The sequence below is a fragment of the Rhipicephalus sanguineus genome, chromosome 8 (genome assembly GCF_013339695.2).
Source record: "Rhipicephalus sanguineus isolate Rsan-2018 chromosome 8, BIME_Rsan_1.4, whole genome shotgun sequence".
Classification (NCBI taxonomy): domain Eukaryota; kingdom Metazoa; phylum Arthropoda; class Arachnida; order Ixodida; family Ixodidae; genus Rhipicephalus; species Rhipicephalus sanguineus.
This window is the reverse complement of record NC_051183.1, coordinates 149660681-149673806: the sequence shown is the minus strand read 5'-3', so window position 1 is coordinate 149673806 and position 13126 is coordinate 149660681. Positions and strand designations below refer to the sequence as shown.

The 13126-nt window shown below is 46.6% G+C and overlaps 1 protein-coding gene across 1 annotated transcript; it reads left to right on the top strand.

Moving 5' to 3' along the window:
• The first annotated feature begins 401 nt into the window (after positions 1-401).
• Positions 402-6036, top strand: LOC119402402 (uncharacterized). The gene is made up of 4 exons (XM_037669542.2): positions 402-488; positions 588-610; positions 1430-1471; positions 5550-6036. Exons 1-4 carry the CDS (start codon positions 446-448, stop codon positions 5778-5780), a joined length of 339 nt encoding a protein of 112 aa, XP_037525470.1. The 5' UTR covers positions 402-445; the 3' UTR covers positions 5781-6036.
• Positions 6037-13126: the final 7090 nt, after the last annotated feature.

The following is a 13126-nucleotide window of genomic DNA, read 5'->3' as shown; positions in this document are numbered from 1 at the left end:
CCCGAGTCCGACTACAACTTTGACTTGCACCACGCTTTGAAACTCACTGATCGTTGCGAAACAGAAAGCTAAAGCTAGTGGTGTCCAGAAGAGCTGGTAAGTCGAGCAAATCTACCTCGAGCAAACGGATTGGGAAAAACCTAGCACGAGTGCGAACAGAAAGATGGGCCTCTGCTCGCTGGCATTGGATACATTTTAAGGAGCTTTTCTACAACTTCTTCCAGGTTGACGTTCGGACTTTTTGTTTTCATGTGGCTGTGTAAGGCGGGTTTTCCGGCGATGAACATAAGCAGACGATTGCCAGGGCATCGGATACGCCCCTGGCTAAAGCTAACGCTGAGGGAATGATGGACACACATGCCTCCTATATAAACTAGCCGGCCCGATGGAGGAGCATTCGCGTTCTGTGTTGCTCGGGCTTCAGGACAGAACCTCGCTACTTACCATGACTCGCGCTGTGATCATCGCTCTGCTATTCGCTCTCACAGGTTATTGCCATGTTCAATTATTAGGTTCTAGGCACTGTTCACATTTTTGTGACCACTCCTTGTGGTTGTGCTAACGATGTTTATATTTTTTACTTTCAGTTCTTGCTGTTGCCAGTGCCCAAGTAAGTATCATCTCATTATTCGAGCATGCTGATAATAGACACTACGTGTACACTGCATTAAGAAAAAGGGATCTGTTTCGTATAACACTGCTTACGTTTCCACGACAGGCGTAATTCACATGAAACACTGATGATTTCATTCGTGTACACTGATGTGTCTAATACATACGTCACACAGTCTTGAGGATAAATAACGAAATATCGAAAACGCTAAATGCCAGTGCTGCTTCACCTAATCGGTGCATTCTTAAAAGAATCTCTGTTCAATCTGGCAACGCTTAGATATTTGAAAGCAGGATGTTTCTTTTAGTAGGGTAAAGAAATGGCTCTCGCTATCGATAGGTGAACTACGCCCCAGCTCCTTGTGGACTCGTCTGTCTCGTTTTCGCGCACTGCTATGTGCAGAAGTCTCGACTAATTTGCGTAGTTTCTAAATCTATACACATAATAAAATCATAATTACTGGACAAAGTTGCCAAGAAACCCCAGTGTGGCGCTGACATATTAAACGCGAAACTTTGATCCCAAACTCGGCTATACCCAATTCCCACAAAAGAAAAAAATGCGAAAACGCTCATTCCCTTAGATTTACACATAAGTAAAGAACATCTCATCGGAATTAATACATCTTTCATCATGGGCTACCTCATAACCATCTCATTGCATTCACACGGAAAACACCGAATTTCCTAACGAAGTGTAAATAACTACTACCTATCACTTTGTTCACATTGTATGTCTTCACCGCCGATTTTCTCCGCGGGTGCTGTCAGACACTTAAGAAAAGGTACCGACAGTGTTCTGTTTCACTTGTTACAGAGGAGACGGTTCAACTTCAACTTTCAACCCCCTGCTCCACGAGTAAGTGGCAGATTTTTTTTGCTCTTCTGTGAGAGCTTCGCTTCACGGAATGCGTAGTGCTTGAAAAACGGCTATTTAGGCACACTTAATATCATAATGAATGCAGAAATACCTTCGCCTTTGTGCTGCTGAAGAGTATTTTCTAAATTTCATATTTAGGGTAACACGTGTGGGGCAAGAATCACATGCAGAATACATGAAAAATTCGTAAACAGGGGGCAGGAGACGACGTTTCCACAGGCGCACTTGTCTTCTTCAGAGCTTCATCTGCTTTCCTTAGCGCGAGTGGGTATGTGCTCCGTGCCCTCTCCTCCAATCCTAACAAAGCAGAAGGACACGGCAACTGCAAAAACGGGGCTGGGTGTGGGAAAGAATGCGGAGCCGGCGTGCCGAATTGGGTGAGTCAAAAGGAAAGATGAATAGTCCGCGAAAAACAAGAAAGGGGTGGAGGGCAATGGGGGGAGGGGGGGATGGTGTTCGCGTCGAAGGGTAGCAAGGGAGCAAGTCGTTTTGCTGACTTATTGTTGTCAGATGAAGCGCCGCCTGACAATGAAAATTTCGCGCAGATAAGGACGCACAATTAAGCCCTTCTAGGAATTTATAACGTTTTCTTGAATTCGATGGTAATGGCTTCTTGAAGGAAAAATCGCAGCGCAAAACACCACACGGACAGACAGGCAAACGGGACTGGCGACTGTCCCGTGCACTTGCCTGTCCTTTTGCCGTTTTCGGTGCGATTTTTCTCCAACAAAATATAATATAGGCCGACGATGATTACGATGACTGTAAGGCTACTTTCATAACAGATGTGTTTGCACGTAATCCTTTTACCATACGATGAATACGCTGAGCTCCATATGAAACACATGGGAAATATGTACTTACTACGCAGTGAATGTCAACTCGAAGTTACGCTTTAAAAATGTGCTGGTTCTCGAACCCTTGGACTCCAAGCTTTACAGGAACTCGAGCTTCCTGGGTGTAGGGTACACAAATATTGTCATCCGAAGTACATAGAAACATTAACCTTGAAACTTTCAAGCATGTTTATGCCTTTAATCCATAAAAAGTAGGAAAAAATACACAAGGCTAAATGTAGCCGGCGAACCCAACTTTTAAAGCATTACCGTATAGCGTACGTTGAGACTCCTACCAGTGTCTGCATTCCATTGATTTTACGTTGGTCTTGCATGGTTACTGCGTCCGTCCCCAGATACTACACTGTTACTGAAGATCAGAGCTTCTGCCAAAAGGTCCCTCAATGTCATTGCAGTATTCTAATATTTTACATTTTCACATATTTGCATCAACAATCTGGTTAAAAATCACCTATTACTGCAATAATGGCATTGAAGACCACATTACGCAGAAAACTGATTTGCTCCTAAAACAACATTGCCAAAAACGTCATTAGAATTTCATTCGTAAGTAAAAATGAGGTACGGAAAATTATTGTCAACATGCTCTTGATTTTGATGTACTGCAGTGCGTTTTTCTACCTTAATGTAAAGTGCGTCTCTTCTAAAGCTTGATTTCTTTGTCATTCATAGCAATAGCAGCCACCGCAAACATTATATCGTAACGAACTGTTTCACCATAGCAACTCACGTCGTTAAGGGGCCCTCCCTCAATACTGCCACAATCATCAGATAAATGTTAGGAATTCAGGTGGCCTCATCAGATCCCTGTTGACGAGATGATGCTCGTGAAAGGTTTCGAGACTGTAAAACGCAACTAAGAACGCCAAGTTGTCTAACCCAGTGCTTACAATTGCAGCTTTAATGGTGTTGTTTTCTTCCCCAACCTTTTCACCGCAGTTGGATTATCTTTTTTTATGGTTAAAAAACAGCGCGAAGAAGACGCGGACAAGAAAGAACACAGGACTAGCGCTGCTGCCAACTGATGGTTTATTGTTAAACCGCGCAACATATACACAGATACAGAAAAAATGGGGAAGGGAAACATAAGAGAGCTTCTAGCGGCGCATGCGTCCAGCGGCACAATGTCGTTTAGTCATAGGTGATTAGTTACGGAGATAGCAACACTCCTTGTGCTGTTAGTTAATAGACGGCTCGCTACACATGCATTCATCTTTACATTTCATTGCGGAAAGCCTCGTAGACTTCACGTGCTGTCTGGTCCTTGTATGTGCGCAGCACACGGGTCTCCTTAAAACGAGGTTGGCAGCCACATTTAGCACAGTGAATGGCAAAGTGCTGCCGCTTCTTGCCTTGAGTTGTTGGCGTGTTCGCGCAGACGGTCGTTCAGGCAACGGCCCGTCTGCCCGATATAGGCACCCCCACACGAGGTCGGGATCATCGTACACTACTTCACACGTGCAAGGGACATAGTTAGTTGCGTGCTTTTTTACACAACTCTTGCTGCCTTGCTTGTTCTCATTCACCCTCTTGCAAAGGGAGCTCAGTTTGTTGGGGGCCGACAATACTACATGGACCCCCGCTCGCCCAGCGGCCTTCTTGATGCGGTGGGACACACTGTGTACATACGGGATAACCACAGTCTTAGACTTCTGAAGGCTCGGCCGGATGCGTTCCCTCGTTGACCTCACTTCTCGCAAAAGAGCTGCAGTCAACGAGATCAGCAGGCTCTCCGGGTAGCCACTCTCCTTTAGCTTCTGAACCTGCGACCCATAGCTGCTTGCGATCGAGTGGTGGCAGGAGCGAACGAGGGCATTTCTCAGGGCTCCACAAGCGATGGCCCGTTTCACAATCTTTGAATGATTCGATGTAAACGGCAGGAGGAGCTTCTTAGATCGTGGTGCGTAAGACCAGCAGGTGTGGTTTAGGCCGAGGTAGATTCCATGTTCAAGGAAGCGAATCTTGCTGCCTTCAACAGGCAGCTCTCGGGTGAAGGTAAGGCCTGGAAACAGGACCGGAACATGCCAAGTATTCTTTCCACTTCACAGGAGGTCTCCTTGGTTGGACCCGGAATAAACCAGGTAATCATCGACGTACCGGAAGATCCGGACCCAGCCGGCGGACTGAAGCTTCTCATCGAGGATCCCATCATAATGTGCTAAAAGCAGATCGCTCAACACAGGTGCGATGCGCGAGCCGATGCAAACGCCATTCTTCTGTACGTACATTTGTCCATTGTGTTCAACCGCTGTGGAGCGGAGGTACAGCACCAGCAACTCTTCAAACTGGAGGCACTGGTTCCTATGGTGTTTGAAACCGTACGACTCCGTACTCTTCTATACCTTTCTTCACGACTCTGACGAGGTCTTCTTGCGGCAGGGAGTAAAATAGGTCTTTGATGTCCACTGAGAACGCCTGCGTTCCCTCAGGGCAAGACCTGGCTAGAAAATCCGATACCTCAGACGCCCTGCGAACCATGTACGGGTCATTCACTTCAAGAAGCTTCAAACAATTGAGTAAATAGCTTCCTAAGCACCTTTGCCAAGAACCAGCCTCGGAGACAATCACCCGGAAAGGGGTACCTTCTTTGTGTGTCTTGGCAGAGAGAAGGCCTTAAGACACAGAACTTTGAGTTCTTGAGTGATGTAGCAAGCTTCCGTAAACCCGCTTCTTCACATACTTCCACAGCCACCTTCTTAGCTTTTGATGGGTTGAATTCTTCTGCCATCTTGAAGTTCTCGCTGAAGGCTTTGTCGGATAAAAGTCGGTACTGGTCTGGATGGACCACAACAAAGGCTCCCTCCTTGTCGGACTGCAGAAGCTTGTAGTTCTTCTCCTGTAACGAGGACACGATGCCACGCAGGTTGATGCGTCCTGAGCTTGCAAGTTTCGACGGTAGTGCTTCGATACATTCGAGAACTACGCGGTCCGCTTCGGGCGCGGTTCTTTCTTGTCCGCGTCTTCTTCGCGCTGTTTTTTTAACCATGGATTCTTACCAACTGGCTCGCATTCACTCGCTTTTAAATCTTTTTTTTTTGTTCTTGTGCGGTAAACATGTATATACCATTGTGTCACAGTTTACACATCTGGCTTTCGTCTTCAAGATTGTTCTGGCCAATTATATAGCCTGTTCCCTGCCCAAACGTGCCATCTCTTTGCCTGTCTGTTGGAGGAAGACTGTTTATGACGCCTTTTTACAGCACCGCTTTAACGTGGAGGCGTCTGGCGGAGGTCGCAACCATCGCAACTTCAATGTGGGTGGTTCTGTGCACGGCGAGTACGACCTGTATCGTAGCAGGGGCGGCACACGAGTGGTGGCCTCTGGTGGAGTTGCACACGGTGTGACACGCATCGACGGCAAGACGTACAAAGGCAGGCCGCAAGGCTCTGTGGGCATCGGCTTCGAGATCCCCATTGGAAAAGGCCGATGAGCTGAACCATATCTGCGTTCGCGAAGCGATGCCCTGTTTGGCGAAGCAGGACCAATAACAACGGACTCACTTGCGAGAGTTCACAGCCTTCCTGGAGTTGTTGCATGAGCTATTTTTATACTAACCGCTTTGATTTCTGTGACAATAAATTTAGTAATCTGGAATGTTTTCTAAAAACTTAATATTAGTTCCAAATTTAAATTCTCAATTTGTACGTCCTCACTGTGTCGCTCCTGGAAATAAACTGCTTATTATAGTGCACATATGTTGAAGTACTTGTCTTATTTCTGCAGTGTTTGTAGTAATACCTCCTGCATGTTCGCCTGTATTAACAGCGGAACTGTTTAAACTCGAGGTTCGGCTTTAAAGGCGTGTGCAAGAAACAGCGCCCAGCGCAAGCTCTTTCGTCTCCTCTTCATCTTCTGCTTCGCTCACCGGACTCGCGCGCCCGGCGAATGTTCTCCCGCTGCGTCGATGTGTCCGGCATAGCATGCAATACGTTGAATAGATGAGAGAAGGAGCAGAGGAAGAGAGAAAGGGATAGAGTCAAATAAAGAGAGAAAGAGATGCAGAGCAAGAAAGAGAGAAAAAAATAAAGGGAACGAAGCGAATCGAGTTAGAAAAAACATAGAGGAAAGAGATTGCAAGAAAGAGACACAAAAAAGAACTAGAAAAAACAGAGTGCAAGACAGAAAGACAAAGAAAGCAAAAAAATAGAGAGGAACAATCGAAGAGAAAGAAAGAAATAGGGAGCGAAAGAAACAGGGTAGAAATGCAAAAAAAAAGAAGATAGAAATTACGACCGAGAGGGAAATGAATAAATACATAGAGACAAAAAATGAAAAAAAAACAGAGAGAAAGAAAGTCAGGAATATAGACAGAAAACTAAACGGCAATAAGGAAGGCCGCCGGGCTTCACTGTTCCTTCAGGATAGGCACGACTAGTTCAAAGCTGCCTTAAGCTTTTTTTGTCGGAGGGGGGGGAGGGCGAGGGAAAGGGGGGGAGGGGTGTCTCTTATTCAGGGCCTCCATTAAAACTTTTAGGAGCGATGCGGTTTCCGCTTGCCATGGGGGACTCACGGCCTAATTTGTCAAAAACCACAAGGATCAGACCATGTCTTCTGAAATAAAAGAAAGAAACCTGGTGGTAGAAAATACATTTGTAAAACATGGCTGGACTTCTAAAGCTTAAGCATGAAGGAAACAAGGTGACTTTTAACGGCTCGTTTTTCTTCGTTAGACACAATATAATTGAGAACTAACAGACAATAATGCCAAGGAAAGTACAGGGGGTGTTATTTCCAGTAATTAGAATATAAATGCGAAGAAAGTAAAGTGGACGAAAAGATAATTGCCGCCGGCAGGGACCGATGTCCCTGCCGGCGGCAAGTTATGTTTTCGTCCACTTTACTTTCTTCACATTTACATTCTAATTACTAGATATAACACCCTCTATACTTTCCTTGGCATTATTGTCTGTTAGTTATCAACTGGGCCGAAAAGGTCGTGGCAAGCTACTTGCCACCACCATTCCAACCACCGGCAAGCTAAATTCAACGACCTCGCTGTGCCATCAATAAAGTTGTTTCTCTCTCTCTCTCTCATTATTAAAGCTTAAGAATAGACACTTGAGCAAGAGCTCTTGTAATATACTCTAGCAATTACTTTGTAAGGCGAACACTTTCTATTTTGGATGGACAAGAAAAACTTCTGCCGCCGTCAACCTCGCGTGATAAAATGGACACGCTCATATCAGCTGTTTGCTTAAAGGATTTTGGTTCACGTGAGCATGAATCTTGCATTTTACTTCGTAAACATTCGTTACTGCATGCACTTGGTTCGTAATGTATCGGCCTTTGATTTTGTGCTTCGCTTTGTTTTCTGATGTGGAATGTACCATGGAATATATTATGCGTGTTTGTCGGCAGATGATATTGTAGCGATGCTGAAGCACAGAGACTAGTCCAACAAACATATTTATTAGGGGAGGACCTGTGCCCACAACTCTAAGTGACTGCGGTCGTAAAAACTGCGACTCAGTCGAACACCAAAGAGGTCACCCCTGTCTTCCCCTCTCTCTCATCAGAAGTCCCGAGCGCGTGGCGAATGCGAGCCGGGTCCTACCAGGGGCGCGTGCCACTTGGCCTTTGCGCGGCACGACAATACGGCGTGCATGCGTGTTCTATATGCACGGGGATGGGCGCGTTATTTGAATGGGGCGAAGATGTCGCGGCAATGTTTTTTGCTTTTTTTTTCTCTAATAATAATAATTTTAGAAAGTTACGTCCCAAAACCACGATATGATTGAGAGACGCCGTAGTGGAAGGCTCCGGAATCATCTACCATCTGTTGTTCTTTCAAGGGCTCCTAAATCTCTGGCATTTTGCCTCCATTGAAGTGGGGTCACCGTGGTCGGGATTCTATCCCGTCACTTTCGGATCAGCAATCGAGCACCCTTTGTCAGACCCCAAATAGAGTAACGCGTCATCCATCTGCAGGACTAACAATAACGTTGTTGCCAACCAACAAGATAGAAGCGATCTAGAACAGAACCTGCATGTCGTTTTGCCTAGCAGAATTATATAACAAGGCCAGTGTAACCCAATAAAAGCTCGAACTTTCACTCCATTCATTAACAACTCGTCGAGACATTGCTCTTTTGCTCTCTTTCACAACTATGCCATGCCACCTTTCCCGTACCCCTAGACCCCCAGAGCAATTGCAACGTCCCTCTCATTTGTCTCACAGATTACATAACGACTTCAGCTACACCTGCGTCTACGGCAACACTAGTGCCTTTAACTTCTCGTCACTTTCGCGAACCATACGCTTGCGGGACGACATCGCGAACGCATCTCCATACATGGTATTCACGATAAATTTGCGAGCACCTTATCAACCATTTCGGGGGTAATGCATAGCTGGTCCAGTTGCTCCCGTGATTCACATCCCTCTTTTCTTCTTTCTTTATTTCATCAGCAAAGTGATGCTGTTGCTAAAGTTTTGATTATTATCTGCACTGTCGGTCTCAGCTAATACCGGCAAACTGTGCAATTTGTGCAGCTGCGCTTGCATTTCGATCTGTCTAACACTGCTGCATTTCTTTTCTTTTTGTGTGTGTGTGTGTGTGTGTTTCAAACTTGCCAATTCATAATATTTATATTCTTATGTACATATCACTAGCTTCGCACATATATTTTGCTGTACTTGTCGTTGTGTTTGATGTTATCCTACATTGTTCCGACTTTTGTGTACTTGCCTTCGTGTTTTATATTAACCTTTTCAGCCCTGTAGTTTTTATTTTGGCCGGAGACATTTTTGTGCCTGTTTTCCTAATAGTTAGGACCTCAGAAAACCAAAAACGAAAAATTGAGCCATTGGTGCAAATATTTATGGATTAATTAGCATGGAATCAAATTAGGTCATCAGGGCTCAGTGGTTGTGAAATTAGGAAAATGGCTTCTTTATTTCTGCTACTCACTAGAGTACACAAAATGTGATCCGCGTCTCATTTTTCAGCGTGATACTCCTTGAAACAGCTTCAGTACGACGTCCCGAAAACGGCGCTTAGCCGCCTCACCTGACCCGACGCGGCGTCAGCCATGACTTCGGTCAAGCTTTTTCTTCTTTGTGGCTCCCAGCACTACAATTATGTCGCAACTTTGGTGTCAATCATAGTGCAGATCATTGAAGAAGTATTTCCCCAAGAATGAGCAGTTTTGGTTTCATTTCCGAGGTGCTAGGTGAACTTTTGTGCGGTGTCGTCAATTGACCACGCCAGAGCCGAAGGGGTTAACCGAAATTGTTCTCAGACTTGCATATGCCCCCCCCTTACAAAATGCCTCTGCTGAGCCCTGTAAGGAATTGAAAACAAATAAATAAAACATAAATAAATAACAACTAGAAAACCACGGCGGGTTCTTGTTTTCTATATTCCTTTCCGTGGTTCAAGTACGCCTTCTGTGTTGTCTGAGTCTCATGTATGTGTGTGTGCAGTTAAACCTCTTCGCTTGCGTGCGCGGGTACGTCGGGAAATACGTGCACCCTAGTGATCTTTTCATTTTCTTTTAATTTGTAGCGTTACTGCACTGGCCTAGCCGAGCCCGTTTCGCGAGCCTCCTCAAGAGCCGTGCTGCGCATGCGCGAGAATCAGTTATGTCACGCAGCTGGCGCACCGGAGCCGGCACATCCCGCAGGACCTCCGCCGCCGCCGGTCTGCGAATCCAGAGAAAGTTAGGTCTAGCCGTGGCAGACGCACTGGCGCCGGCGCGCGCGCAGCTATTCGCCTTCGCTGGGCAGTCGCCGTCTGACACTGCGCTGGAGCCGCTCGATAGCGCCTCTGACTGGCGTGTGGTATTCCCAATGCCCACGAACGATAGGTGGCGCGCTGTGCGATTCAAAGTGGCGCCAGGAGGAGGGTCAACCCTTTGTTAGCATACGAACAGATAGGACGTGAGGGCACGCGGCCCGTGCCACATTCATCGGATGAGGTCATGAACTGCACCGAAATAGATATGAGACCAAACTCCTTGCCCAAACATTGGAAAGTGCGAAATGCTCGCTACCTAATTATTTTCTGCGGTGTTAAAGGTTATATTTCCGCTCCGTTACCGTGCTTCAAAGATGTTCTGCGAAATCCTGTGCGCGCTACAGAAAACGTATGAACTGAACGGCAGTACAAGTATACGTACCGTACCTGCCTTTCGGATTTGCTACAGTAATAGGCCACTAGCGAGTAAGGCCATCGTTTGCTGCACAGGACCTTATGTTTAGTGTGACAGATGGTTTCTAAACATGTTGCTCCGTCATCATTACTTGTGTGGTGAGAAACGCGGAGTACACATTTCACTTCTCTCGGATGTTACAGGTTTGATGAGCACTTCGAAACGAATGCACACGCAAGCTTTTTGCAACGTCGAAGAATTTCTGAACAACGAAGCCATTCGGACGGCAATGGTCAAGTTCATTGGCAACTCAGTGCGCGGCTTGTGGACGCGATTGTACGTTTAGCTTCCGCTCGCCGAGCTTGTTGGAAGCACGCCGCCACAAACGTTTCGCTACGTACATCGCATCAGAAAAATTGTGCTTTTATTTTGATCTCAACACTGTCGTACATCAAGTACAGTCAAAGTGACTTACGATTGTGAAAAGCTTGTCATACAGGCATTTAACCAGCAAATCACGTTAAAGAGAATCGCTGCTGCAGAATCTTCATCGACGCTTTCGGTATCGGTGATTTCACAGCCATCAATGTCCAGTGAAAAATCATCGTCGTCAAGGTGCACGGTCTTTTAACACGAAAGTGTTTTATGCCGGGGTCCACCAAGTACATCCGTCAGGAATATGACGTTGATAAAATGGACGCCAACGGGTGGATAAAGAAAAAACCAGAAAACGATACCCCGCTGGGAATCGAACCCGCGACCTTGAGGCCGCGACGGCAAGCGCCCGACGCGCTACCGACTAGGCTAACTCGGCAGATGCCAGACATGGCGCGAACGCGCCTTTTATCTTTCACACATTCTCTTTCGCGCGGGGCTCTCTGTTGGCGGTTTAGGTAGGCGTGCGGAGCGGGGCGGTGCCGCCGTCTGTGAGATGTTAAAAGAAGTAATGCTTCACGATCGACACTTACTAGCGCTTACTCCGAGATTGCGCGCGATATCGGAGGTAATGGTTAAAGCGTCTCGATACCAGCGAGGTACACTGGCCGCGCTGGCATTGCCGAGGCACCCTTGACGCAGTTACGTTCTTTGCCTTTGGCTTCGTGCTAGCGTGCGTCAGCTCATCGGAGTAGTGCAGCTTCCACGTGCGCCAACGGGATTTCTCCGCCGCCGACTGCTTCGACTGCGAGAGCACCGACTAACAAAACTGCTGCAATATGCGTTGCAGAAAGGACGCGATTTCGACGGGCGAATGTCGTGCCTTGGTGGAGCGAGAGCAGCGCCTGCGAGACAAGCCAGCGGGACGCACGCGTTTGCGGCTGAGGCTACGAGCCTGTACCTCCCGTGTTGCTGAAGCGCAGTGTGTGTTAGTGTATGCATGAGCACAGGCGTCGGCTACCCATTACTAGAAAACGCACACCATGTCGTTTCTCTCCTTAATTGACGACGCTTTGAAGAAGCGCATACCGGGTACCAGTGTTGCTTATGAGCTTGTTGATATCATCCTTACGCGGGATTCACGATTCTCTTTGTCCAAATATATGTTCACACCGTCAGCTACCACAACGGTTTAGTCATGATCATGGGCGTTAGTCGTCGCGACAGAGACATGCTGTAAACATAGGTGCATCTACGTCAAACGGTGCTATAGCGGCCAAACACGAATAGACATTGTACAAGCTCTCATATATCACTACACAATAAGCACTACTTCTGTGAAGACACGTTTCACTTGTGTGTTATACCGATTCCTATGACGCAGGGATCAGCCATGTTTTTTTGAACATGACTGTCAAAATCATTCTAAAGAATTTCCTCCAACGAGAGCTGCCTCGCCTTCTCCGCGTTCTGTGCTCAGAGAACACTTTGCTTGTAGTGTGCTGCCACCTGTCAACAAAGTAACAAACATATAGTGCAGCGCTGACTATGAAAGCAATACACGGGTGAGTTGGACAACGTTGAGAGCGGGTCTACCGATCAAATTTCGCCAGCTGGGGTCCACTAACGTAGATATACACATAGTCCATCAATCAATCAATAACGTTTAATCTCCGCCGGAATGCGACAGCTGAGGACAAGATTGAGCCAGCAACACGGCCGGTACTTAGTCGTAGTTCACGATAGCCGTGGAGGGAGCGCAGCCCCGAATGACTGAATGGTCGCTCGCAACATTCATGCAGCTCTTTTCCGACGGAACGTAAGGCGCTTTGGTTCAGTGTATCACCTATTTAATACGAAGGCACTGATATTATTCAGTTATAGAAGAGAACATCACGAGCTCACGCGACACGCTGCGTGTAATGTTATGGGTTTCATGAACTACAAAGACACCGACGGATGTTATATACAAGCGAAATAGGGCGAGTTTCGACATAAAAAGACAGGAACTAACATTTCACTAAGCTGTGTGACCACGGAAAACATCGCGGAGCTCAAATGTGTACGCTGTGTGCCATCATTGGCAGTACGACGTGCCCAGGGCGCATCTCCGCGTATTTTCACGAAAACTTCGCGTCTCGCAAGAAAGAATCAAACTTTTCTTGTCACGGACAACCCGATTTGTTCACAAATTCACGAAAGGTGCGAAGTAGTAGTGTCTCTTTCCAATCGAGCGAATAACGCACGGTCTAAAGTTGATTCATGGCCCATGTAAACTCCCTAAACTACATAAACAAAACAAAGCTG

What these genes read in the sequence shown, in the direction of transcription:
- LOC119402402 (XM_037669542.2), top strand. Translation starts at nt 446, where the DNA reads ATGACTCGCGCTGTGATCATCGCTCTGCTATTCGCTCTCACAG. An exon ending in TTGCTGTTGCCAGTGCCCAA is followed by an intron (nt 611 to 1,429) that starts GTAAGTATCATC and finishes CACTTGTTACAG; the next exon opens with AGGAGACGGTTCAACTTCAA. An exon ending in TTCAACCCCCTGCTCCACGA is followed by an intron (nt 1,472 to 5,549) that starts GTAAGTGGCAGA and finishes GCCTTTTTACAG; the next exon opens with CACCGCTTTAACGTGGAGGC.